This window comes from Protopterus annectens, chromosome 12.part0 (assembly GCF_019279795.1).
Source record: "Protopterus annectens isolate FY-2018-M chromosome 12.part0, PAN1.0, whole genome shotgun sequence".
Taxonomy (NCBI): domain Eukaryota; kingdom Metazoa; phylum Chordata; order Ceratodontiformes; family Protopteridae; genus Protopterus; species Protopterus annectens.
In genome coordinates this window covers 1,571,550,492-1,571,575,814 of record NC_056746.1, presented here as the reverse complement: position 1 = coordinate 1,571,575,814, position 25,323 = coordinate 1,571,550,492, and the positions used below count along the sequence as shown (strand labels likewise).

Here is a 25,323-nt window from a genome sequence, read left to right as displayed (position 1 = left end):
CTGCCTTCTGATTATGCATTAGACAGGTGAAACAGTTCTGCAGTGGGTTGAAATGTGTTCTGTAGACCACGACAGATTTTATTACAAAATAATTAGAATGCAGCACAATTGGTTAATCAGTCAGACAATAAATCAACAAACACAGACATAGTGAGGTGAAAGGTAACAAAAGTAAAATGCAGTAGTGTAAGATTCATAGAAAGGTGTATAGTGCTTCGTATACAGTCTAATAAAACAGATGTAAAACTAATAAATCATAGTCTACCAATGGGTTTTAGGGGGAAAACTATCCGTGTGACTTACAGCAATGACAGACCTATTGCATTGTGTTTGTGTGCATGTATGTGGTAACTGCTATTTCTAGAGTAGTTCCCAGTTCCTCTACTACCATCCTGCAGTGCACAACTTTGTGTCATAGCTCATTCAACTTTATGATGGATCATTTGGTTATGTATACTCTAACATAACTGAATGATTCATGCACTGCATTATAATAGTGGTAACATTCCCCTGGTTTGTGCTGCATATATAAACTTGAGCAAATACTCTATATGTGTACATGGATCTAATAGAAGCAGTTGCACCAAATAGGTGCCAGCAGCAGAGGAGGAGACCCAGATAATGAATGAGACAAGAAGTGCACCGTGTCCCTGTCTACATGTTATTTCTACAGCAATTTAGGGCACAAAGTTCTTACAAGAAGAGAAGTTATTGTGTATCTAGTGCCATTCTGGATCTCTGTATGCTATTATAGAACAAAACCAGCAACACTTCCACAGAGGTTTTTTTTTATGAGTTAGTAGCTTGTGTCTGCATAGCAGGATGCTCGTTACCATTTTATTATGATACATCTCGTCTTATAGTGCAATACCTTTAAAAGCTCTTGCACTTTACTGCTCTGTGTAGTGGTGGGAGTGATAAGGCTTTTCTAAAATATATTTTTATACTGCACAAATAAATGTATTGATCAACAAGGCTGAAGTTTATGTCCATGAATTATTGCCTGTGTCAATTTTATCATGTTTACTCACATAAAGGGCTAACATATAGGTAAGTTGTAGTAATTCTAGTACAAATCCACTAGGAGTGTCAGTTACCAACTTTTAAGGATATGCACAGCCGAGGACTAATTGACATTTTGCATTATATATCTCAGGCAATTTCTGAACCAAGCAATTGAATTATGATTAAATTTCATAACCTCTGCTTTATGTTTTAGTTTTTCATAATTTGGCATGTCAAATGCTTCAATGTATGAATCTGTAACACTAGTGTCTTCTCCAGAGTCAGTTCTACTCAGAATGTGATATGCACATTGATCATGGAGAAGATAACAAGTAAATGTCTCAACATATCTTTACCTCTGGGTTACTTGTACGTATAATATAAGGGTAAAAAACTACAATATGAATATAATACTCGACTTTTTAAGATTCTGACAGATAACTAGCCTGTTAAGTACCTATGAACTTAAGGATGCATTTATGTCATGAACATGCACAAAACCATGTTAAACAAGAAGAAACCTACTGCATTTAAGGAAAGAATGCAGTTATACTTTCATTTGTGAACCAGTTTCCCCATAATATTAACCACAGATGTGAAGTTGTTAAATATCGCCGTTTATTCTCACTGATGGATTCGGAGCCGATCCTCGGCTCTGACACAGCCGATAGCAAAGCTCAAGGTTTGCCAGTAGCTCGAGACCAAGCCCCTTATCCCATGATGCACTGCTGGAATTACCTCAGATCTAGTTTGCCGTGGCACAGATCTCGGTATTCCAGAAAGCTCGGACCAATTTTATTAGATAGATTCGTCTATTTGCAAGTTTTAAAAACTTTTTTCTTGACTTTCTTTTTAGGATAGTTTATATATATATATATATATATATATATATATATATATATATATATATATATTTAGACTTAGATTTAGATTTAGATAAGTGCCCTGTGTTGGCATGGGTTTTTCTGTAGAGTTGGCCTAGAAGTTGGCCTTGTATTTAATCAAATTCTTAGCAGTAGTTTTTAGATAGTTTCTTGAGTGTGTGTTTTCTATTGTTTAAATTTGTCTAAATTTAAAAAAGAGATGTCTGATGAGAAAGAGAAGCCACATCCTAAATCTGGCTTCAAAAAAATGTCTGGATTGTGGACAGAAAATGTCAGTCACTGACGGGCATGTTCAGTGTGTTTACTGTCTGGGGGCATTACACCTCCAAGACTCTTGTAGCATCTGTCACTCCTTCTCTTCCAGGGTACTTTTAGAGAGGAAGAGGAAATTGGTGGATGGGGGTTTACTTCAGCACCTCTTCTTGGAAGCACTGGTTGACCAGGATAGTGCTAGTAAATCCTCAAAGTCATCCAAGTCTTCAGGTGACTCCAAAGTATTGAAAAAGGCTAAAGAAATGGAGGGTGTAGGGTCATCGGTTCCTCTGCCCTCGAAACCGAGTGTCCCTTCTGTTTGGAGCCAGCTCACAGCTTTGGAGCTGGTTTCTGAGATTCCCTCATCTCCTCTGCTTCAATCAGCACCCTCGGTGCACTCCTCAATGTCTTCTGTCAGCCTCTCAGATCTGGATATGGACCGGTTGGTGCAGAAGCTTCTATGGGCACCAGGCCTTGCCAAATTGTTGTCAGCTCCGACACCTTTGTCAGAACCGAAGACCATTAATCCGGACTTGACTGCTCCTCCTCCAAGCTGTACTGAACTTTTGGAGCTGGAGGAGCCCAACCTGATGGTTGTTGAGCCTGTGGAGCTGAGACCTGCTCCGGTGTTATCAGTTCCATCTACTAGGATGTCCTCGGCACTGACCAGGGACTCTAGGAGCCGACACTCTCCTGTTGGGTCTGGAGAGGATAGTCGTACCGATTTGTCGGTGCCGACTCTTCCTCTCGGGGCTTCGGCTCAGATGAGCTCAACTCCTACCTTGGGCTTGGAGCCCATGGCCTCAGTGCGGGAGGATCGGATGGTCCCTTCGGATCCGTCTACCCCTTCTCGTCAGAGCCATGGTGCGTTTGATGCCGTGAGGAGAGTCCTGTCTCCAAAGACATCATCAACATCAGGTCTGGCTTCCTCCTCCCCTCAAGCACCTGCATCCACTCCTGCTTCTACCGGTCAACCCAAGCGTAGAGACCCTGAGCCTCAAGTAGCCCTACAGGGTGCCCCCTGCTCTTCTGAGACCTCCCCAGATGCCCCCACTGAGGAGATACCCAGGAAGAGACTGTGCAAGAGGAGACACTTGGACTCCCCACAGGAGTCTTTGACATCTGACACTGACTTGGATGAGTCAGAAGGGCCCCCCTTGATCCCCCTCTGAGGATATCTCCTTTGCAGAGATATTAGAGATCTTTAATCAGAGGGGTGGTTGGCAGTCCAGAAGCTCTACTGAAGATGAGTCAGTGCTCTTGAAGGCTTCCAGGTCTCAACCTTCCACCTCTTGGGTGTCTCCGCCTTATGATGAGCTCATGGAGCTGATCTCTCATAAGGTGTGGGAATCTCCAGAGGCCATAGAACCTGTCCCTCGGAAGCCAAATAAGTTAATCTCTGCCCCAATGGACAAAGCTTTTTTGCCTAAGGAAGTGCCTGTTGATGCCATGGTGGTGGCGGCAGCCACCAAAAAGGAAATGTCTGAGACGTCCCCATCTATCCATCCTCCAAACAGAGATTCCAGGATCATCGATAGATATGGGAAATGCATGTTTAGTTCAGCGACTTTTTCCCTTTGATCACTGAACTATTTAACCCATTTTACAAGACTACAAAGAGATCTCCTGAAAGAGCTAGGAGATACTCTCCAGGGTACGGTAGCTGCAGGGGTTGCCGACAAAGTTAACACCCAGCTCGCTACCCTAAACTCGATTGTGAACTCATCCATGTGTCTCAAATCTTACGCAGCTGATGGTTTGAGTAGAACCACTAGTTCAGGCATTGCCCTGTATAGACAAGCCTGGATGCATCTCTGTTCCTTTGCGGAGCCTTTCAAGTCTTCCTTTATCAACACCCCATTTGATGGCTCATCCCTGTTCAGGCCCAAGGTAAAGGAAACTCTAACCAGGTGTGAGCAGGAAGGCAAGACTCTATCTGCTGTTGGAGTCCGTTTTTCTACCCGTACTCAGCTCTATCCCAAGGGCCCTAAGGGCTAAAAGATGTGGTTCCGAAAAGCACAGGGAGCCTTTCAGTACACACGTGGAAAAACCCTCTCTAGAGGCAGAGGAGGGGGTTATAATGGAAGACGCCCACGTGGCAGGGGGTGTCCGCAACTGCAGGGTAACAGAGGCCAGTTCTCTGGTCAGCCCTACCAGCACTCCTGAAAGGAGATCCGGCTGTCCGGCTCTGGAGGCAATTGAGGGTTGCTTATCTTTGTACCCAGAAGCCTGGCTAAGCATAACATCCGATACCTGGGTACAAAGCATCATTTCCAGAGGGTATTTCATACCATTCTCTTCCCCTCCCACTCCTGTCAACAGAATCCCGGATGTTTCACCCAGTCTCAGGGAACAAGCAACTATAGAGGTCCGCAAGTTGCTAGAAAAAAAAAGTCATCCAGCCAGTCCCAGCAGACCAAACAAGATTCAGAACTTACTCAAGATTCTTTTTGATTCCAAAGAAAACAGGGGACTGGAGACCTATTTTGGACCTCAGTAGACTCAACCAGTTTGTAAAAAAAAAGAGAAGTTCTGAGTAGTCACGCTTCAGGCCATTCTTCCTTTTCTAGGGAAAGGCGATTGGATGTGCTCCATCAATCTCAAGGACACGTACTACCATGTAAAGATGGACGGACACTCTAGAGATCACCTGCATTTCTGGCTGGGAGCCAGTCACTGCCAGTTTCAAGCTCTGCCCTTTTGTCTCACTACAGCCCCCAGAGTGTTCACCAAATGCATGGCAGTAATCATGGCTCACCTGAGGCATCTAGGATTCCAGGTGTTTCCATATCTAGATGATTGGCTTCTCACCGCCACCACCAGGCATCAATTTATTCAGGCAACACAATCTACTCTGACACTCTGCCACCACTTAGGCATTACAGTCAACTTCGAAAAGTCTGCTTTGTCGCCATCGCAGCATACTGTCTTTATAGGAGCAGAGTTAGATACCTTAACCACCACTCTACGTCTTCCAGTCAAAAGGGGCTCACTTCTTCGCCAACATGTCAACTCATTGGTGTCAAAGAACAGAGCTACAGCCGCAGTGGTCTTGAAGGTACTAGGTTTGATGGCGGCAGCAATTCTAGCCATTCCACTCGCAAGGATGCATATGCAAATTCTTCAATGGCTCCTGTTCGCTCAATGGTCTTACCAGAAATTGCCAATGAACCATATGATTCTCATCATATACTCTTGCAAGAGGGACCTTTGGTGGTGGTTGACATCTCTTCATGTCACAATAGAAAGACCCTTTGTGCCCCCCCAGTAGCCACTGTGACCACAGATGCTTCCCTGATTGGGGGGGGGGGGCATTTTCAGGGAAAGACTGCCCAAGGCACATGGACGGATCAAGAGTCACATCTGCATATCAATGTTCTGGAGTTGAGAGCAGTACTTCTGGTGTTGCAGTACTTTCAGGACTCTCTTCCTCTAGAGACAATTGCAATTCAGACAGACAACATGTCAGTAGTCTGGTACTTGAACAAACAGGGTGGAACCAAGTCTTATCCCCTTTGTCGAGAAGCCCTCAGGGTATGGCAATGGGCTGTGTCATCCCAGCATTTTCTGTTAGCAATGCACATCCCTGGAAAATCCAACGTGATAGCAGACAAGCTGAGCAGGGCAATCCTGTTGCCTCACGAGTGGTCTCTCAACCAACATGTTGCGGACATGATTTTCTGCAAATGGGGCCAGCCTTGCTGTGATCTCTTTGCCAGTCACATTAATACTAAATGCAGAAGCTACTTTGCCCTAATACCACCTCTGGGACTTCCCCCAAGAGACGCAATCATACATGATTGGCCTCCGCGTCTCCTATATGCATTCCCTCCAATTCCATTGATACCCAGGTTATTACATAAAGCAAAGTTGCTGGGAAGGGCTGTTATCCTTATAGCCCCCCATTGGCCTCAACAGATTTGGTTCCCTTTTCTTCACCATCATCTGCTGGAGGATCCATGGATCCTGGACCCAGTTCCAGACCTCCTGACACACCCATCAGGGACCTCCATCCTTCATTGCAGTCTCTAAAGCTGACTGCTTGTCTGATCCACTTCCCCAAATAGCCAGGCTTCATTCACTCTCAGATGAAACAAGACAAATTCTATTGTCTTCTCATAAGCCATCCACCAGAAAACTATATCACAGTAAGTGGAAAAGGTTCTCCATTTGGGCCAGTATAGAAAAAAATTGACCCTTTCCGAGCTCCTTTGTCGTCCATTTTAGAGTTTTTGACAATGATTTTAATGAAGGAGCAGCAGCTGCCAAAGTTCGTGTTCAGCTAGCCGCTATATCTAATTTCCACCTTGGATTGGATGGGTTAAATATTATGGCCCATAGGTTATCTAAAGTTTTTCTCAAAGGTGTTATTCACATGAGGCCGCCTGTCAAAACCCCTTATTCTCCCTGGAATTTGAATTTTATGCTGTCTCAGATCATTTTTCCCCCCGTTGAACCAGCATCATCTTGTGATCTCAAATTTTTGTCCTGGAAAACTATTTTTCTAGTGGCCATTACTTCTGCCCACAGAGTGTCAGAACTTCAAGCATTATATATCAGACCTCCTTATATGATTTTCCATGCTGATAGAGTATCTCTCAGAACAAACCCTTCCTTTTTGCCTAAAGTCTGTTCTGAGTCTAATATCAATCAGGTCATTGAGTTGCCAGTCTTTTTTCACAACCATTCCAACAAATTAGAATACATGCTGCACAAACTTGACGTGCACAGACAGCTCATATTTTATCTTGATAGAACTAAGGATATAATAAAATCAGATCAACTTTTTGTATCCTTTTCGGAGGCCAGAAAAGGTAGACCAGTGGCTAAAACAACCCTTTCAAAATGGTTATCGGATTGTCTCATTTGTTCATGCAACTGCTAACACACCTTTGCCACACAAAGTAAAGGCTCATTCAACCAGAGCCGTTTCTACGACTTCTGCTTTTCAAGCTAAATTTCCCCTTGATAACATTTGTGCTGCAGCCACTTGGTCTAAGCCTCATACTTTTATCACTCATTACAAAGTGGATAAGGCTTCCAGGGACAGGTCTTCTTTTGGTTCTACTGTCCTGAAAAATATACTCCCATGAGCCACCCTGGATTGAGGGTGCTAGGGATGCTATCCATCAGTGAGAATAAATGGCGAGATTTAACAACTTCACATAAAGAAGTTATGTACTTACCATAACGTTCCATGTGAGTTGTTTATCTCGCCTTTATTCTCACGTCCCCCCCTTCATCCTCCTCCTGGCTGACAGTTGACCTAGAGACTAGTATCATCCTGGTTGTTCAATACTTCTTCTTCCTTCTTGGGGAGTGCACCCCTTACAGGGGTATATATACATGCAACAAACAAGATCTGAGGTAATTCCAGCAGTGCATCATGGGATATGGAGCTTGGTCTCGAGCTACTGGCAAACCTTGAGCTTTGCTATTGGCCGTGTCGGAGCTGAGGATCGGTTCCGAACCCATCAGTGAGAATAAAGGTGAGATAAACAACTCACATGGAACGTTATGGTGAGTACATAACTTCTTTTTATCCTTCACCTTGTTACTACCTTTTATGAATAAGCAGTACCTCTTCAGAATAAGAATGCTAGCAGTCCATGGTCAATAAACAATTTGATTGCATTGTTGTTACTGAAAAATGTACTGAAACAAAAGGTGACAACTGCAAAAAACAGAACTGGTTTGAAATGATTCTTATGAGAGTATGCCATCACTGAACTAATGCTTTTTACATACAAATAGCAGAAGTTTTTAAGAATACCATGTATTTGTGTTTAGCTGTTTGTTTGAAGATATAAAATGAAATTTTGTTACATAACTAATGCATTAAAACTTTAAATATATATATATGTATATATGTATATGTATTTTTATAGGTGGATTGGTTGACTAAGCGGAAGATACAATGGAGCTCCTTGGTTCTACTCTGACAGCCACCTATGCCCGACCAAAAGTAACAGCAACAAACTTTCTGCCAGCTATAAGTACAATGGCATCGAGCTATAAAAACCGTGCTCCACCATATTCTCCAAATTATAGCATGAGTTTACCTTGGAGACCTAGTACATATTATAAAGTAGCATCCATATCTCCCGGTCTGGCCCCTCTTTCAAACAGTGCACCAGCAGCTGTGCAAACTCAGATGGCAAACTATCCTTCAAATAGGACAGCACTTTATGCTCGCTATACACCAGACGACTGGTACAAATCAAACCATATCCATTACAAAGATTCAGAGTCATCTAGGCACAGTGCAGAAAGGCTGCGGTTAGATACTGCACGTTTGATTCAATTTAAAGATCAACAGACTCGAAGATCTCAGTCTGAGACAAGTAAAAACATAGGAGAAAGGGTCACTGATATAGCATTTTGGAGATCTGAAATAAACCATGAAACTGATCAGATGATTGGTGAGACAAATGCCCTTACAGATGTAAAAAAGAGATTGGAAAGAGCTTTGGCAGAAACTGAAGGACCACTACAGGTAAGTAAGCTCTTTTACTTCTCATGGCCATACTTAATATTCCTAGAAAATGACTGATCATGTCACTTTAGCTTGATTTGTCTTGCAATTTGCTGAAGATGGGAAACCTAAATTCTCTGTTTTATTTTCTCTACAGCTAGCTACCTAGACTTACTCTGATTTATAGTATTGCACAGTCCATTAATGTCCTTGTGCTTTTAGATGGTAGATTATTCCATGAGTAACTGGTATCTTTGAAAAAAGAAAAAAAGAGTCCTCAAAACAAGGCACGTGTCCCAAAATTCAAAGCATAATGGAAAGTATATGGAGGTTTCCTTGACATCATATTGACTTAATCCTCCTTAAGCAAAATTGTATGGACAAAAAATAATTTTCGATACTATTAGTTCAGGTGTCTGCAAATGTAGCAGAGTAGGCTGTGAACATATGTTATGGGGATGGCTCTCTTCAGTGAGCCACAGCAGCACATCAGATTATCAAATGCACTTTATTTATATGTGTTTTGTGTGTGGTTTGTGTACTGTCAGATATTTTTCATATTGATCACTGCTGCAGTAGCCTTAACTATATGGGTTATATTCTGCCAAGGATATAGAAGCCATCCAGGTTCCAAAGCTTTGGGACACCTTCTATGTTCCCAAACTGTCAAGCAGCTCAAGCTGACCTGACCAAAAGACAAGTCTGGAAGTGAAACCCATCAGTTTTACTGCTGCAAAAGAGTACACTCCTCTAATGCTTTTGAGGATCTATAGTCAGCTTTTGCTTTTCTTTGCAGGACAGATCGTTCCCTTAGGGGAAAAACTTTAATTTTCTTAAATTTTGGTAATGTTTTATTAAATTCCTCTTCAGGAAAGTTATTTTAAAGCTAGGAGTATTGTTATTTAATGGACTGTCTTGAAAATGTAACATTGTTTTAAACTGGGCACTCATTTCTTTCTATTAGTTTAAAAGTGGTGTAAACAAACTGAAAACAACTTCATTGGACCCAAAAACATAAAGGACAATAAGAATTTATAGAAAAAAAACATTTTCCAATTAATGTTTGGATTTTCATAGCAGTCATCCTAAGCATATGAAAAAGACTATTTTTTAAGGGCTAGTTGGTCCAAGTGGCTAGGATGTGTTCTGAGATGGATGTATTTAAAACAGAAATAGTTAAATTTAAGGTAATGTTTGAAAATAGAGGCTACCCAGTTAATAAGTTGCAGAAAGCGGTTGATGAAGTCTTGTTAGACTGGGAAAAGCAGTATAAACCCCTCTTAGGTAACAGAACTGCAGGCATAACACCAAAAAAGGCTGGGACTATGTCTAACAAAGATTTTTCCAGTAGTATGTTGGTTCCTTATGTTTTTGGGTCTAACAAAGTTAGGGATATTATGGTAAAAAATTAAGTTTTAAAGGGAATCCGGATGTTCTGGAAATTTTGGGGCAAATACCCCTTTTCGTACATAAAACTGGAAGGAATTTCAAAAATCTTTTTGAACAAACTTACATTGAACCCCCTCTAGCTTTGAAGGGTACTAGAAGGTGTAGTTCATGTAAACAATGTCCCTACGCTTTGGAATCTGATTCTGTGGAAGTTAAAGGTTTTTCTAGACACATTAGATTAGGTAAAGGGAATTGTGCCACCCGAGGTTTGATTTAAATTGCAATCTGTGATAAATGTGGTATGTATTATGTGGGGAAACCTGAAAGATTATTTAGAAAAAGAGTATATGAACACTTAGATGCCATTTCCAAGGCAAATATGAACAGTTCTTTGTATAAACACTCTTTGATATGTCACAGGTTTAATAAATTTCAGTTTGGGATCCTGGAGGTAGTGCCAGTTAATTTTAGGGGTGGTTAGTGGGAATTAGACATTGAAGTAAAATAATTCAAATGGATTGTTAAGTTAAACTCCCTTTTTCCACCAGGGTTAAATGAATATCTTTCTTTATTACCTATTTTGAAGAAAAGACCCTTGGATTTATAAGCATTATATTTACTGTGTAATAAGAATGTGTTTGAAGCGTTTTTAACTGTTTCTATAGGAAAGAATTGTAAACGTTTATTTTAGCATTGTTAAGTATCAATTAACAAATGAAATTAGTGATACTTCCTGGATATAAGGGTTGTGTTTTAGTAGTTAACTGTTCTGATGAAGTCCTGTTAATAGCTAAAAGGGATGAAAGCGCTTAATGTTTATTGTTTTAATAAACATTATTTTTATTTTCTGGCTCTGAAGCTTATTGTGTATTATAGACCCAGGTATCATTATTATTTTGAAGATATTATAGACTATTCCCAAACCTAACCAGCAGTTGTATTGCCTTAGTTGATTCCACTGCTCCTAAGCACTTACCTAATTCTAGTCGTAGTCCTTCTAAAAATTATTGATAGGTATGGGAAAAGTGTATTCTTCTTCATCTTTGACTTTCAGAATTTTGAATTGTTAGATTCATGTGTTAAAGTTTGTTCTGGCAAATTGAGAAAGTTTGAGGAATGATTTATCTATAGTTTCTTCTTCTGAAGAAAAATCTGCTTTAAACAATTTAGTTTGTTTTATTGCACAGGTTACTACCCATTGTTGCACTGTGTGTATGACTCTGTTGATACGTCTTCCAGGGCTGTGGCACTGGTATTATTTTAGGGAGATTGCTTGTCTGCATTCTCAGAACCTCCTAGATGATGTAAAAATGAGATCTTAAATGTTCCCTTGGATAGAGATTTAGTGTTTGGCCCCTCTGCTGAAGAGGTGATTAAAAAGTGTGATGAAAGGAGCAAGATGATCCAGAGACTCTAATATTTTTAGACATCATTTGCATAGAACAAAGGACTTTAGAAAGACTGACTAATTGTTTGTGTCCTGCTCAGACTGCAAAAAATGTGGTCCAGTTACTAAGACCACTCTCTCTCCAGATGGCTGTCAGATTGTATTACATTCACATACAAATCCCAAAACAAACAACTTCCTGACAAATTAAGAGGTCATTTTACCAGTGCTATTTCTACCTCTTCTGCCTTTCAGGCTAAAGTGACAATTGATACCATTTGTGCTGCAGCAACATGGGCAAGACCTCATACCTTTATTACTCAATGCAAAGTTGATTTGGCCTCCAGGGACAGGGCCTCTTATGGGTCCACTGTTCTGAGGAATAGTCTCCCTTAAGCCACACAAGAAAGATGGTGCTAGGGACGCCATCCCAACCAGTACAGAATGAAGGTGAGATAGGACAACATCACATAAAGAAGTTATGTACTTACCATAAAGTTCCATGTGTGTTGTCCATTTCGCCTTCATTCTTATATCACACCTTCCTTCCCCCAGCCTTTAGCTCCTGGAGTACTGAGAGGATTCATTTGGCGACTAATATTCTCTGACCATCTTCTTGGCTTGTAAAGTAATACATTTTTATATGCTTATAAATATATTTGTATACCAGCAAACAAGATCTGGGGAATTCCCTAGGGCATCATAGGATAGGGTGTAAGCTATGAGCTAGTTGAAGACCTCGAGCTTTTGTAAAAGGCCGAGTCAGAACTGAGGATCGGTTCCGAACCTAACCAGTACAGAATGAAGGTGAGATGGACAACACACATGGAACATTATGGTGAGCACATAACTTCTTTTTTCAGACAATTGGGTGTAGAAAATCATTCATCGAGGTTATAGAAGGCAGTGGGAGGAAACTCCTCCTTTCCAGGTGGTTATTCCTCATCTTGCAGAACAGATTCTTCTGTTTCCACGTGTTCTCCATCACATGAGGTCTGAAGGAGTGATAGATCCAGTTCCTCCTTCCCAGGTGGAGATGTTTTATTTTTTTAAAAAATGTTCCTATTATCAAAGAAAGAAAATGCTCAGAAACCAGTTCTGGAACCTGTTTGTAATAGTGCCAAATTCAAAATGTTGTCAGTTCACAACCTGTTACCACTTCTTCTTCTGTCAAGTTTCCTGATAACACTAGACTTAAAAGATGCTTATTATCACATCCCTGTTCATCTACACTTCAGACATTTCTTAAGGTTTTGTGTGTCTGGATCACATTATCAGTACTCAACCTTACCGTTTGGACTATCCACTATTCACAAGGTGTCTAGCTCTGATTATAGCTCATTGCAGGTACAGGGTATTCACATTTTCTGTATTTAGGTGACATGGTTATGTTTACAGAGTCTTTTTTAAGGTACCAGAAATCTCCCCCTAGGGTGAGAGACCTGTTGCATAAACTGGGATTCTAAAAGAACATTCAAAAGTCTTTCTTGACTCCTTCACATAGGATTGTGTTCCTGGGATGTCATCTAGACACTTCAGTTCACAGAGCTTTTGTTCCAAAGGAAAAAGTATATCTTTTATTTAGAACTGTTTCTAGGGTTTTCCACTCAGACTTTGATTATTGCGAGGGAATACCTCAGGATTTTTGGTCTCATGGCATCTATGATTATCATTATACCAATGGCAAAACTCCACATGAGAAAGGTACAGTGGTGTCTGAAATGTCTTTGGTCCCAGCATCAGCACCCCTTATCTTTTCAGATTACAGTGCTGGGGTTTGTCAGAAGAAAAATCTTTTGGTCAAGACAATGGAGAAATCCAGGTCTCCTCCTCTCCACCTGCTCTAAAACAGTCAGACGCTTTGGACTTTGCATGGGGAACTGCTTCAGGAGAGATAAAAGTACGGGGTGAGGGGAGGGGTATCAGGGACAGAACAAGCACATAAATATCAAGGAGATGACTGCTCTGATCAAGGCACCCAACTGTCTGAACCATCTTTGGTCCCTGGGACCTCTACAAATAGTTACAGACAATACCACAGTCATGTGGTACATCAACAAGCAAGGGAAACCAGGTCTTACCCCCTTTGCAGACTAGACATCCTAGCTTGGGATATAGCTTCACAGCATAGTCTCCACTCTACAGGCATCTTACATTCCATCAGATTAAAACTGTGTGGCTGATAAGCTGAGCAGAATGAGTGCGTACCCTTACAAATGGAAATTAGATCTGGGGATCTTCCAGGATTTAATCCATCTGTGGGGAATTCCTCAAGTAGACTTTTTTGTCTCCTCTCTGAATAATCTACTGACAAAATTCTGTTCCAGGACTACTTGCAAGAAAGCCTAGAGGATGGATGTCTTTTCTTTTCTTTGGACAAGATTATTCCTGTATGCCTTTCACCATTTCTACTAATACCCAGGGTACGTATAAAGATTAAATAGGAATCCCTCAAGATCATTGTGGTGACTTCTTTCATTTGGAAAAGGCCGGGGGCAATTACCACAAGCTTTCTCATAGACTGGATCTACTTACTCAGGACCAGGGATGTTTGATACACTATGACATTAGTCATCATAGGATTACAGGATCATAGGAGATTACTAGGCTATTGGCCCTGAGGCCCTTATAAGCCTAGCCAAGAGTTTAGCCCATGTTAAGACAAATCAGCATCCATTGCCCCTGTCCAGCAGGGACATGGGTGGAATCCCAGGGGTATATTTTCTGTTTCCTATCCAGTTATCCAGGTTGCGCTTAAAAAGGGATAATGAGGTACTCTGCTTGATGTGGAGAGGGAGCCACAGATGGGGGAGCCTCTGGGACACAAATCTGTCCCGTCAACACGTCCTGTTGATGTCGCAGACCAGGTTGAGGCCACGCGTGTGGGTTACTCGAGTGGAGCTTGACTTGCGGATATTTAACAGTCCCATCAAGGTGGAGTCCATGATCTCCTTGTATGCCAGACAGAGGTCACCTCTGAGGAGTCTGTATGAAAGTGAGTAGAGGGATAGGGCTTTTAGCCCATTCATGTATGGTAGATGTTTGAGGCCCTGGATTCTCCTGGTGAGGAACCTCTGTGGTCTCTCCAGCTGCTGCATGTGCTTTGCGAGGTATATGCCGAATGGTGCTTTGTACTCAATAATGGGCCTTATAAGGGAAGAATACAGGGATGTTACAACCTCCTTGTTCCTGGATGAGATACCCTTACTTATGAGGTGGGCCATGTAGAAGGCTTTCTGTACCATGGAAGCAAACATGGTAGTCCAAAGTCAGGTTGCTATCAACCTGGGTGCCCGAATCCCTCACAACTGATTGAGTGCTTAGGACATTGTTATTAATGTGATAATTTGTGGGGATGCCACTCTGTCTAAAGGGGATGATGATGCATTTTTTGGTATTCAGCTTGAGGCCATGTTTCTGGCACCAGTCATTTGTCTGAGTGAGACCCTCCTGGAGGGTGTCCACATCACTAGGGGAATTAATGACAGCACCCAGCTTGCAGTCATCTGCAAACTTGGTCAGCCATAGCCCACTGGTTTTGGCTTGCACCCCAGAAAAGTATATCCCAAATAAGTGAGGCCCTAGACTGAAACCTGGGATATGCCACTTGTTAAGTTTCTACTGCTTGAGATGGTTTCCCCTATTTTGATTACATGGGTTCCGTCAGTGAGCCAGTTTGCTACCCATCTGGTAACATATGATGCCTAGTTGAGAGAGTTTATCTATTATGCCTGAGTGGGGAATAGTGTCAAAGGCTTTGGCCAGGTCAAGGTAGGCGGTGTGCGCAGTCTTCCCCTCATCCATGGCTTTGATGACTGTCTCAAAGAAGTTCACCAAATTTAGCACACATGACCTCCCCTTGATGAAGCCAAACTGTGTGGGATCAAGTGTTTGGAGGTTGTCAATGTTCTTGTTAATGAGGTCCATGATAATCTGTTCCATAGCCTTGCAGATCAGGCTAGTTAGGCTGATGGGTCTATAATTTTCCGGATCAGTGGACGCTCCATCTTTGTGTAACGGGATGACAGTGGCTGTCCTCCACTCAGCTGGGATGAAACCAGTACTCAGGCTTTGGTTGAATAGGGTGCCTAATGGTGCTGCAAATTCCTGCCTGAGTTCACGTAAGATGCAGCCTCAGATGTTATCGGGTCCTGTGGAGGCTGTATTTTTTTGCCTTTGAGAGAGCAGTGATGACCTGTTCCCTAGATATAAGGGTAAGGGGCCAGGTACTGGGGATGTCCTGATTTAGTGATGGGGGGAGACAGATGGATAAAGATTTTGCTGAATCTGTCAGCCAGCAAGTTTGCTATCTCTATGGCATTTGTATATGTGGTGTCCTTGACCACTAGTTCTGAACTGATCTGAGTGCTTCCTTTGAGGATGCGGACATATGTGAAGAAGCCCTTATGATTGTCTGTAGTAGATGTGGCCAATTTGTACTCAAAGTTTTCTTTGGAGGATTTCAGTAGTGCTCTTATTTGCTTGTTGCGGCTAAGGAGACATTGCTTCCAATTGGGCACTTGCTCCTTCTTGGTCTTGGACAGCAATGTTTTCCTTTTGTTATAGAGTTTATTTATTGCAGATGTCCACCAGACAGGTTTGCTCTTCCTTGTGGAGGATGATTTAGTCCTGTCAGGTATTCCTGATTCCATGCATCTATATAAATGCTTGTATAATGCTTTGGTGTAGTTTTGGATATTGGTGCCAGTTCCTACACAGGGTGAGGGAGCTGTGAAGCTGTTTACACCATCACTCAGGAGGCTGTAATCAGCTTTGGAGAAGTTTTTTATGTCTGATCCTAGCTAGAGGGGGGTTTGGGGAGATAGTGACTTCAAAAGTGACCGCTTTGTGGTCAGATCGTACCAGGGAGGATGATACTATAGGCATGCTTTAGTGGTTACTCATGTTGATTAATACTAAGTCCAAGATATTATCACCCCTTGTGGGAGTATCGACTTGCTGTTCCGAGGCATTTGCATTGACAAAATCAAGGAATCTCTGGGCATTTCTGTTCTGGCATGAGTAGTTCTTCCAGTCTATGTTTGGGAAGTTAAAGTCACCCAGGATCAGGGTAAAGGGTTGAATCTTGATAGATCTGAACAGATCCAAATAGGCGGATTGATCATCTTCAGTCAGATTTAGGGTCTGGTAGCTAGCTATGATTTGAATATGGATCTTGTCAATGGTTAACTGCACCTGGAGTGTCTCTTGTGCATCATACTGTTTGACCAGCCTGGAGATGTGTATGTCTTTAATATATATTGAAACTCCACCTCCTTTGACTTTACTGCCCACAGTTTGAGGTCTGAATGTATGATAGGATAAGTAACAAGGTAAGGTTGGGGTGCTCTCCACAGCTTTGAACCAGGTTTTTGTGACTGCACAGATGTCAGCATTTTCCAGGGGATCTTCCAAGATTTGATCCATCTATGGAGAATTCCTCAAGTAGACCTCTTTGTCTCCTCTCTGAACAATCTACTGACAAAATTCTGTTCCAGGACTCCACCAATTGACTTTCTTGAGGATAGGGTCTTAATTTATTTTAGGCACCTGTTTTCTGGGGACCTGCAGCAGGTACTAATGGAAGCAAGAAATCCTGCTACTAAACTATCATATATATTAGCAAATGGAAAAGGTTTTCTCATTGGTGCCAACAACATAACCAGCACCAATTAAAGGGTAGTAGTTCTCTGCTTTTACAATATTTTGGTGGGTTACTATCCTGTAGTCTTTCTTACTCATATATCTAGGTTCATTAATCAGCCATTTTAGCATGTTTGCCCATGGATCCTCCTCTTTCAATGCAGTCTCCTGTCAAAATTTTCTTGTTAAGGCTTTTGCATAACAAGCCTCCTAGAAAACTGGTGACCCCTCCACCAGATCTTAATTTTTTGTTAGAGAAAATAACACTTGCTCCATTTGAACCAGCTAACTTGGCAAACTTATGGTTCTTAACATGAAAAACAGTTTTACTGATTGCTGTGACCTCTACAAAAAGGGTATCTAAGATACAAGCTCTTATGGTGAGCAAAGCCTATCTTATTTTCCAATGGGACAGGGTTTCTTTGAGAATTAATCCTTCTTTTATGCCTAAAGTGGTATTCAAGTTTACTTTTAGCAAAACTATCCATCTCCCCACTTTTCCTGAACCTAAAAATGAGGGAGAAAAGAAATTCCATACCTTAGATATCAATAGATTACTCAAGTACTGTTTTTAAAGAACTAAATCTCTCAGATCTTTGGATCAATTGTTAATTTCTTGTGAAGTTAAAAAGAAGTAGCATCCTGTGTCAAAAGAGATTATTTCCAAATGGTTGTCTAATGATATTACCTTTTATTATATTCACCATAACACATGTATTGCAGGCAGGGTCAAGGCCTACTGTACCAGGGCCTTGGCTTCATCTAAAACTTTTTGGAAAGAGGTGGATCCTAAAGGTGTTCTAGAAGCTGCTACTTCATCCTCTGAACATACTTTTATGAAGTACTATAAGCTTGATTCCTTCTCTAGGTCCAGATCAAGCTTTGCTAGGACCATTCTCCAGGGGCTCCTGGTCTCTTCTTCTTCCTCCTCTCAAATGTAGTTAGCTAGGGTAATCTATCCATATAGCTATGGATACTGCAGGAGTGAACAATATGATGAACACTGTACAAGTGTGTAAGGTGGACATGTTCATCATGCATACAGCTGCAGTCATAACAGATGGGGTTCTCCTGCCGTCAGGCGGGTCTTCGGTAGGCCGAATTCCAAAGTCTAGGTCTGGCATCGGTTGTCGTCGCTTCTTCCCTGACGTCAGTGCGACAGGGGTATAAAAGAACCAGCCGATGCCATTTTCTTCAGTCTTTCTTGCTGCGCGGTGCCCGAAGCAGAAGCAGCTCGTAAGTGCCGGTCGGCCAGCTCCTGAAATTACGAAAATTTTGCAACCGAAGTCTTCTTTAAAGCTAAGTACCCCGTTGGGGAAACTTTTCTTGCCTCAGACCGATGTCAGACAAAGTTAATAATTGTATTTCATGTGGGAAGCAAATACCGCATAAGGATTTTCATTCCCTCTGCATTCCTTGCTTAGGCCCAGACCACGACGTCTCGGTCTGTCGTTTTTGTGCTACATTCAACAAACGCACCATTAAGCGTCGGGCGGAATTCGCCCAGCACTATTTTGGCAAAAAATTTAACTATATTATGTCTTCGGATACTCCGACTCCAGTTTTATCTAAAAAACACAAAGATAAGGACCGACATATGAGGTCCGCGGCCTCTACCGACACCACGCCAAAGCCGACTACAGGTGGTTCGGTTCTCAGTGAGGCACCTACACAGCCCCTGCCTACCGACGACACTTCATTGGCGGTGTCTCCTGTACCCAAGGTCGCAGGCTCCTCGGCCCACACCCCGACTACAGATACCGAAACCACTCTTGGTGGTGAATCTCAACATGCAGACAGGTCTGCCTCCCCTCAAGGTGTCTTCAGACCTTCCTCTTCTTTTTCCATCAAGGCTTTCACTAAGTCTAAAGCAGCCATGCATTCTAAGAGACAAGCTACTCAGGGCCCTTCTCCAGGCCCCATGCCTAAAAACAGATGCTTAAAATGGCTGAGGATTTAATTACTCTTATTAGGGGTTCTCAACCCCCCCCCCCCCAGACAAAAGGCCCAGAGTGGAGGAAGAATCCCCTTCCTCTGACCAGGCCTCCATTATTTCAGAGCACTCTGATGAACAGGAACATTCCTACTCCCCTTTTGAAGATTCTGATGCAGAGAAGTCCATTCCCTCTGTCTCTCCCCCAGAGGATTACTCATTTGGGGAAACCTTGCATACCTTAAGGGAGCACTTCCACTGGGAAGGCCAAGAGTACTCAGATTCCAAGAAAAGGCTTAGGGATTTTCTATTGCTACCTCAGCACAGGCCTCTGGCTATACCTCTTGTCTTAGACATACTAGATGATGTGTACTCGGAGGCCTGCCTAAACCCGGATTCCTTACCTCCAGCCCCAGTCAAGCCTGACAGGTACTACCGGGTTCCTGACTCACACCAATTTTTATACAAAAGCCATGCGGCTGACCCAGAAACTATTTCACAGGGCCCCAAGGGAATTAAAGCCTCCACTGCTAAAAATCCATTACCTTCTGAGAGAGATTCCAGATCCTTAGAAAGGTGGGGAAAAAAGGTATACACCTCGGCCACCTTAACCATGAGGGCATTAAACTGCCAGTTCCATATGCTAAAGTACCAACAGTTTCTGTTATCTCAGTTGAGAAGTAAAATGTCACAACCTGAACAACCAGACTTAAAGGAGTTGCAGGATTTGATGCATAGTGCAGAACAAGTGGGTAAACATACCTTGCAATGTGGTTTTGATGCTCTAGAGGCCTCATGTAGAGCTGCTGTTACAGGATCAGTCATACGTAGACATGCCTGGCTCAAGGAGCAAACTTTACCAGATCATGTCAAAGCTAAATTACTAGATGCCCCTCTACAAAAGGATGTATTATTTGGTGTTAAAGCTGAGGAGGTATTAAAGAAAATGGAGGAAAATGCTAAATCAATGCAAACAGTGAAAGATTTTCTACAGGTACAACCACCACGTTTCAGTAGAAATTGGCCTTCCAAAAATTGGTCCTTTCCAGCCACAGACAGACCCCAAAGAGGTAGATGCAGACGCCCAAGGGGCAGAGGGCAATCTCAAGGATCTTTTAGAGGCAGACAATGGCAAGCTCCTACACAGAGAGGTGGTGAGGATAGTTTGCAGCCATTCAGAAAGCAAGCCCAATGACTTTCCCCTTTGCATGCCAAGCAAGGCTCAAATGGCAGCACCCTTAGGCGGAAAGCTGGCATTATTTTCAAAAAATTGGCATATTGTCACAAAAGACAAATGGATCCTGGACATTATAAACAGAGGCTACAGATTCCATTTTCACACCCTTCCAAAAATGAGAGGCATGCCAAACCTGCCACACAATCAAAGGGCAGAGGCACAAAGACAAATTTCAGATCTCATGGACATGAAAGCTATTCAAGAGGTGCCTACTCATGAACAAGGTCAAGGTTTTTATTCCAGACTATTCCTGGTACCAAGGAAGGGAAAAGAATGGAGACCTATTTTGGACCTATCCATCCCAAACACATTTTTACTCGTACCAAAATTCAAGATGCTCACATTACAGCAGCTTCTTCCCATGCTGGGCAAGGAGTATTGGCTGGTAACATTGGACCTCAAGGAGGCATACCTGCACGTCCCAATCAGACAAAATTGCAGAATATACCTCAGATTTCTTGCAGGTTCAACCCATTATCAATTCTCTGCATTGCCCTTTGGCTTATCTACTGTGCCCAAAGTATTCACGAAATGCCTGGCATCAGTAATTGCCTACTGCAGACTTCAAGGGATACAAATATCCCCATATTTGGACGACTGCCTGATCCAAGCGGACAGCAAGCACATACTTCTGAAACATCTGGCTTTTGTAATAATGTTGTTGAATTCTCTGGGATACACAGTCAACAAAAAGAAATCAAGGCTAATACCCTCTCAGAAAATAATTTTCCTGGGTGCCAACTTGGACACAAACACCCAGATGGCCTACCGCACGCCAGAGAAGCAGGGGCAACTAACTCAATATTTCAGAACACTAGCAAATTTCATCAGGCTGACTGCAAGGAAAACCCTGCATGCTCTGGGATTCATGGCATCTTGCATCCTACTAATCCCATGTGCAAAGCTGCATATGAGGAAACTTCAGTGGTACCTGAAAAACCTATGGTCGAACAACAGCCACAGTTTGGAAACAATAATACCACTAATTCCATGCCTTCAAAAGGAATTTCTGTGGTGGGCTCAAGCATACCAAACAAACACAGTTCTTCCATTCTGCAAGCCTCAAGCAAATCAAGTCATCAGAACAGACGCCTCGGACTATGCCTGGGGGGCGCACATGACAGATCGGTGCATTCAGGGCAAATGGTCCCAACAAGAAAAGCACCTTCACATCAATCAAAAGGAAATGCTAGCAGTAATAAATGCTATTATAGCATTCAAGGACCTTCTGCATCCAGGTCAACTACTGATAAGGACAGACAACACCACAGTTATGTGGTACATAAACAAACAGGGAGGAACACAGTCATACCCCATATGCAAACTGGCCATGTCACTTTGGAACATGGCTCTGGAATTACAAATTGAACTTCAAGCACAGTTCTTGCCAGGCAAGGAAAACACGCTGGCAGGCAAACTAAGCAGAAATATGACAGATCCACACGAATGGAAGTTGCATCCTCAAGTTTTTACAGAGATAATTCAAGCATGGGGAAGACCAGACATAGATCTCTTTGCCTCCCACAAAAATCACCAATTGACAAAATTCTGCTCAAGGACTTTTCATCCAAAGGCCTGGAGAGTGGACGCTCTCTCTTTCAGTTGGACAACAATGACAGTTTATGCCTTTCCACCTCTTCGTCTGCTGCCCAAAGTTCTATTAAAAACCAGAGCAGACAGACCAAAGATGATTCTCATTGCTCCAGACTGGCCAAGACAGCACTGGTACCCACTCCTGAGGAGCCCGACGCATTCCCCCCCATGGACCCTACCTCTAATGCCTCTTCTTCTGACTCAGCACAATTACAAAACTCTTCACAGTCAGCTGAAAACTCTCAATCTGGCCGCATGGAAGATTCCTTAACATCACAACAGACCCTACTCTCCAAGGAGGTGCAGGATGTCATTTTGGAGGCCAGAAGGCCGTCTACTAGCAAAGCTTACTCCGCAAAATGGAAACGGTTTTGTGCTTGGAATGAGAAAAAGGGCCTGGATCCTGGAAAATTGAATTTACCTCAAATATTACAGTATCTAGCTAAGCTACTAAGCAGTGCACTTTCATTCTCCTCCATCAAAATCCATGCCTCAGCCATTTCTGCAGAATACAACACTGATCCACCTTTATTCTCTCACCCCCTCTTAAGACAGTTCCTCAGAGGGGCTAAGAATATAAAACCTCCAAGGAAACAACCAATACCTGCTTGGGACCTCAATTTCATTCTAGAAAAGCTGACCTTGCCTCCCTTTGAGCCAGCTGCCTCAACAGATTTGCAATACTTGTCCTGGAAAACAGCCTTCCTTCTGGCTATCACCTCAGCCCATAGGGTATCAGAACTACAAGCTCTCATGGCGGTGCAGCCCTTTATCATCTTCCATCAGGACAGAGTTTCCTTACGAACCAACCCGTCCTTTATGCCAAAGGTGGTATCCGGGTAGCTTTGAATCAGGCTATACACTTACCTACCTTTTACCGTAATCCTCAAAATAAAGGGGAGAGACTTCTACATTCCTTGGACATCCATAGACAACTGAGATATTATTTGGACAGAACAAAGCCTTTCAGAAAATCAGATCAGCTCTTTGTGTCCCATGCTATAGGAACTCAAGGGAAGCCAATTTCAAAACAGACAATTTCTAAACGGATAGCCCACTGCATACACTTTTGTTACTCTTTTCATGGTAAAACTGGACCTGCAGGCATCAGATCTCACTCCACAAGGGCCACAGCTACCTCTGCAGCCTTCCTCAGAGGAGTTCCTACCAAAGATATTTTGGAAGCAGCCACTTGGAGTTCTGTGCATACCTTCTCCAAGCACTATCACCTACCATTATACTCCAAAACTAGAGCAGGCTTTGCCACTGCAGTCTTGCAGGGCATCCTGGCTCCGCCTAGTTCCACCTAGTGCCTACCACCCCTTTCTTAGCTTTGGGATTCTACCCATCTGTTATGACTGCAGCTGTATGCACGATGAACATAGTACAGTTTTGTACCTACCATAAATGTAGATGTTCGAGTGCTAATACAGCTGCAGTCCAGGTTTCCCTCCCACCTTCCCCTCTTGGAACAAGCCTTTTGGCTAACACCTCCTCATACAACCTGATTGGGGTATTCTTTTAGGGTGTATTTGCTTGCATCTACTGTATTTTGATTATATGGCATTGCTTTATTACACAAATTTATGTATTGCCTTCCTTCTGGGGGCACCTGACATCTGGGGCAAGAAAAACTGAAGAAAATGGCGTCAGCTGGTTCTTTTATACCCCTGTCGCACTGATGTCAGGGAAGAAGCAAGGACAACTGACGCCGGACCTAGACTTTGGAATTCGGCCGACCGAGGACCCGCCTGATGACAGGAGAACCCCATCTGTTATGACTGCAGCTGTATTAGCATTCAAACATCCACATTTATGGTAGGTACAAAACTGTACTTTCCTATAACAGTAAATGTTTGAATGATTGCTGTGGTAGCCACTCCAACCCTCCATCCCCCTTCTTCTTTGTTGTGTTTTTATGCCAGGCTGTGGACATATATATTTTTTTGCTGTTTTTAGCATTGTTTTTTCAGGGCTCAGTCTCCCTCTGGCTGGTGGCAGGAAAGCTCTGAAGGGCTTCATGCCCAAACTTGTCATGTTATGTTGTCCCATCTCGCCCTCATTGTTGCCGGTTGGGTTCAGAGCCGATCCTCGGCTCTGACTCGGCCAATTTACTATAGCTCAAGAACTTATACTGGCTCAAGGCTAACCCCTGTCCCAACATGCCTAGCGGTAGCTACCCAGATCTCGTTTGCTGCTTGCAGCATCAAGATTGGGACTACTGGCTCAGGCTAAGTATTTAGAGTTTTTTCATATATATTGTCATCTTTTCCAGGGTTTTACTGATTTAATTGTCTTGTTAGTGTGTATATTTATCCCCGTTAAGTCTAACAACTTTCTGACCTTCTTCTGCTGTTGTTTTTTTGGTTGCTCTTGGCCGTCATTTTTTTTCCTCAGGCTTTGCTTTCCCCTTGAGCTTGTTTAACTTGAAGGGTTCTTCTTCTTCTTTCCACCCTTTCAGAGTAGCCTTTTAAGTTAGAGGCTCTCCTGTTGGGGGAGTCGCCGTTTTATTTAGAGGCTCTCCCCCTTTCTTCTTATTCTTCTTCCTTTATATAAAAAAAAAAGAGAGAGATATCCTTGTTATGTGTTGCTAGCCGTTACAGCCTTGTTAGTAATGTTTGTTGTTGTGTGTTGCTAGCCATTACAGCCTTATTTTTGCTGTTGTGTTTTTTCTAGTTATCCAGCAATGTCCAAAGAGTCAAAACCCTCTGGCTTCAAACAATGTGACTCATGTTGCCAAAAAATGTCCCTTATGGACAGGCACACAAGTTGTGTATACTGTTTAGGGGCTGTTCACCTGCAGGACTCATGCTCTATCTGTCACGCTTTCAGTTCCAGAGTTCTGCAGGAGAGAAAGAACAAGCTGATTTTGCATGGCCTTCTCAAGAACACTCAAGATCCTTCGTCTCAGGGTCCTCAGCCAGCTAAACTGTCTGAAAAATCCCCTAAGCCATCCTCATCGGTTCAGAGTTCAGAACAACCTAAATCCACTGTCAAACCTTCAGTTCTGTCAGTTCTCAGTGTTGGCTCCAACAAAGCTAGGTCTCCAGCGGCTCCATCAGTATCTTCTGAGCCAGTCCAGGCCCATAAAAGAACCAGGTCTCCTTCTTTGGAGCTGGTACGCTCTGTTCCACAATCTCCTTTGTTGCAATCTGGGACACCAGTCCTCTTCTCACTCCTCTCGGTCTTCCAGGCTTTTGGATCATGATGTGGAGAGAGTGGTCAGTAGGCTCCTCAAGTCACAGGCACTTTCCAAATTGCTGTCGAGCCCAGCCCATAAGGAATTGGCTCCTTTGGACCATCCAGCTTCTCTATCAGTTCCTCCTCTGACTCCCTTGAGCGCGAAGCCGGAGTGCATGGATGTCATGGAGGTGGAACCATTGGCTCTGGTTACTTCTCCTTTATCAGTTCCAACCCCCTCTCCAATCTCCTCAATGTCTCAGTCCATCGAGGGATCTGGGCACCAAAGCTCTCTCACTGGCTTCAAGAGGGGAAGTGGTGTTGGACCCTTGTCCAACCCTGCTT

General features: G+C 42.8%; 1 protein-coding gene across 1 annotated transcript in view; it reads left to right on the top strand.

The window, feature by feature from the left end:
* Positions 1-25,323, top strand: part of TEKT3 (tektin 3) — a 988,003-nt gene that overhangs the window by 171,405 nt on the left and 791,275 nt on the right. Inside the window, exon 2 of the mRNA XM_044090523.1 lies at positions 8,030-8,637. Within this exon, the coding sequence (XP_043946458.1) occupies positions 8,059-8,637 (579 nt within the window). The 5' untranslated portion in view covers positions 8,030-8,058. The remainder of the gene's footprint in view (positions 1-8,029; positions 8,638-25,323) is intronic.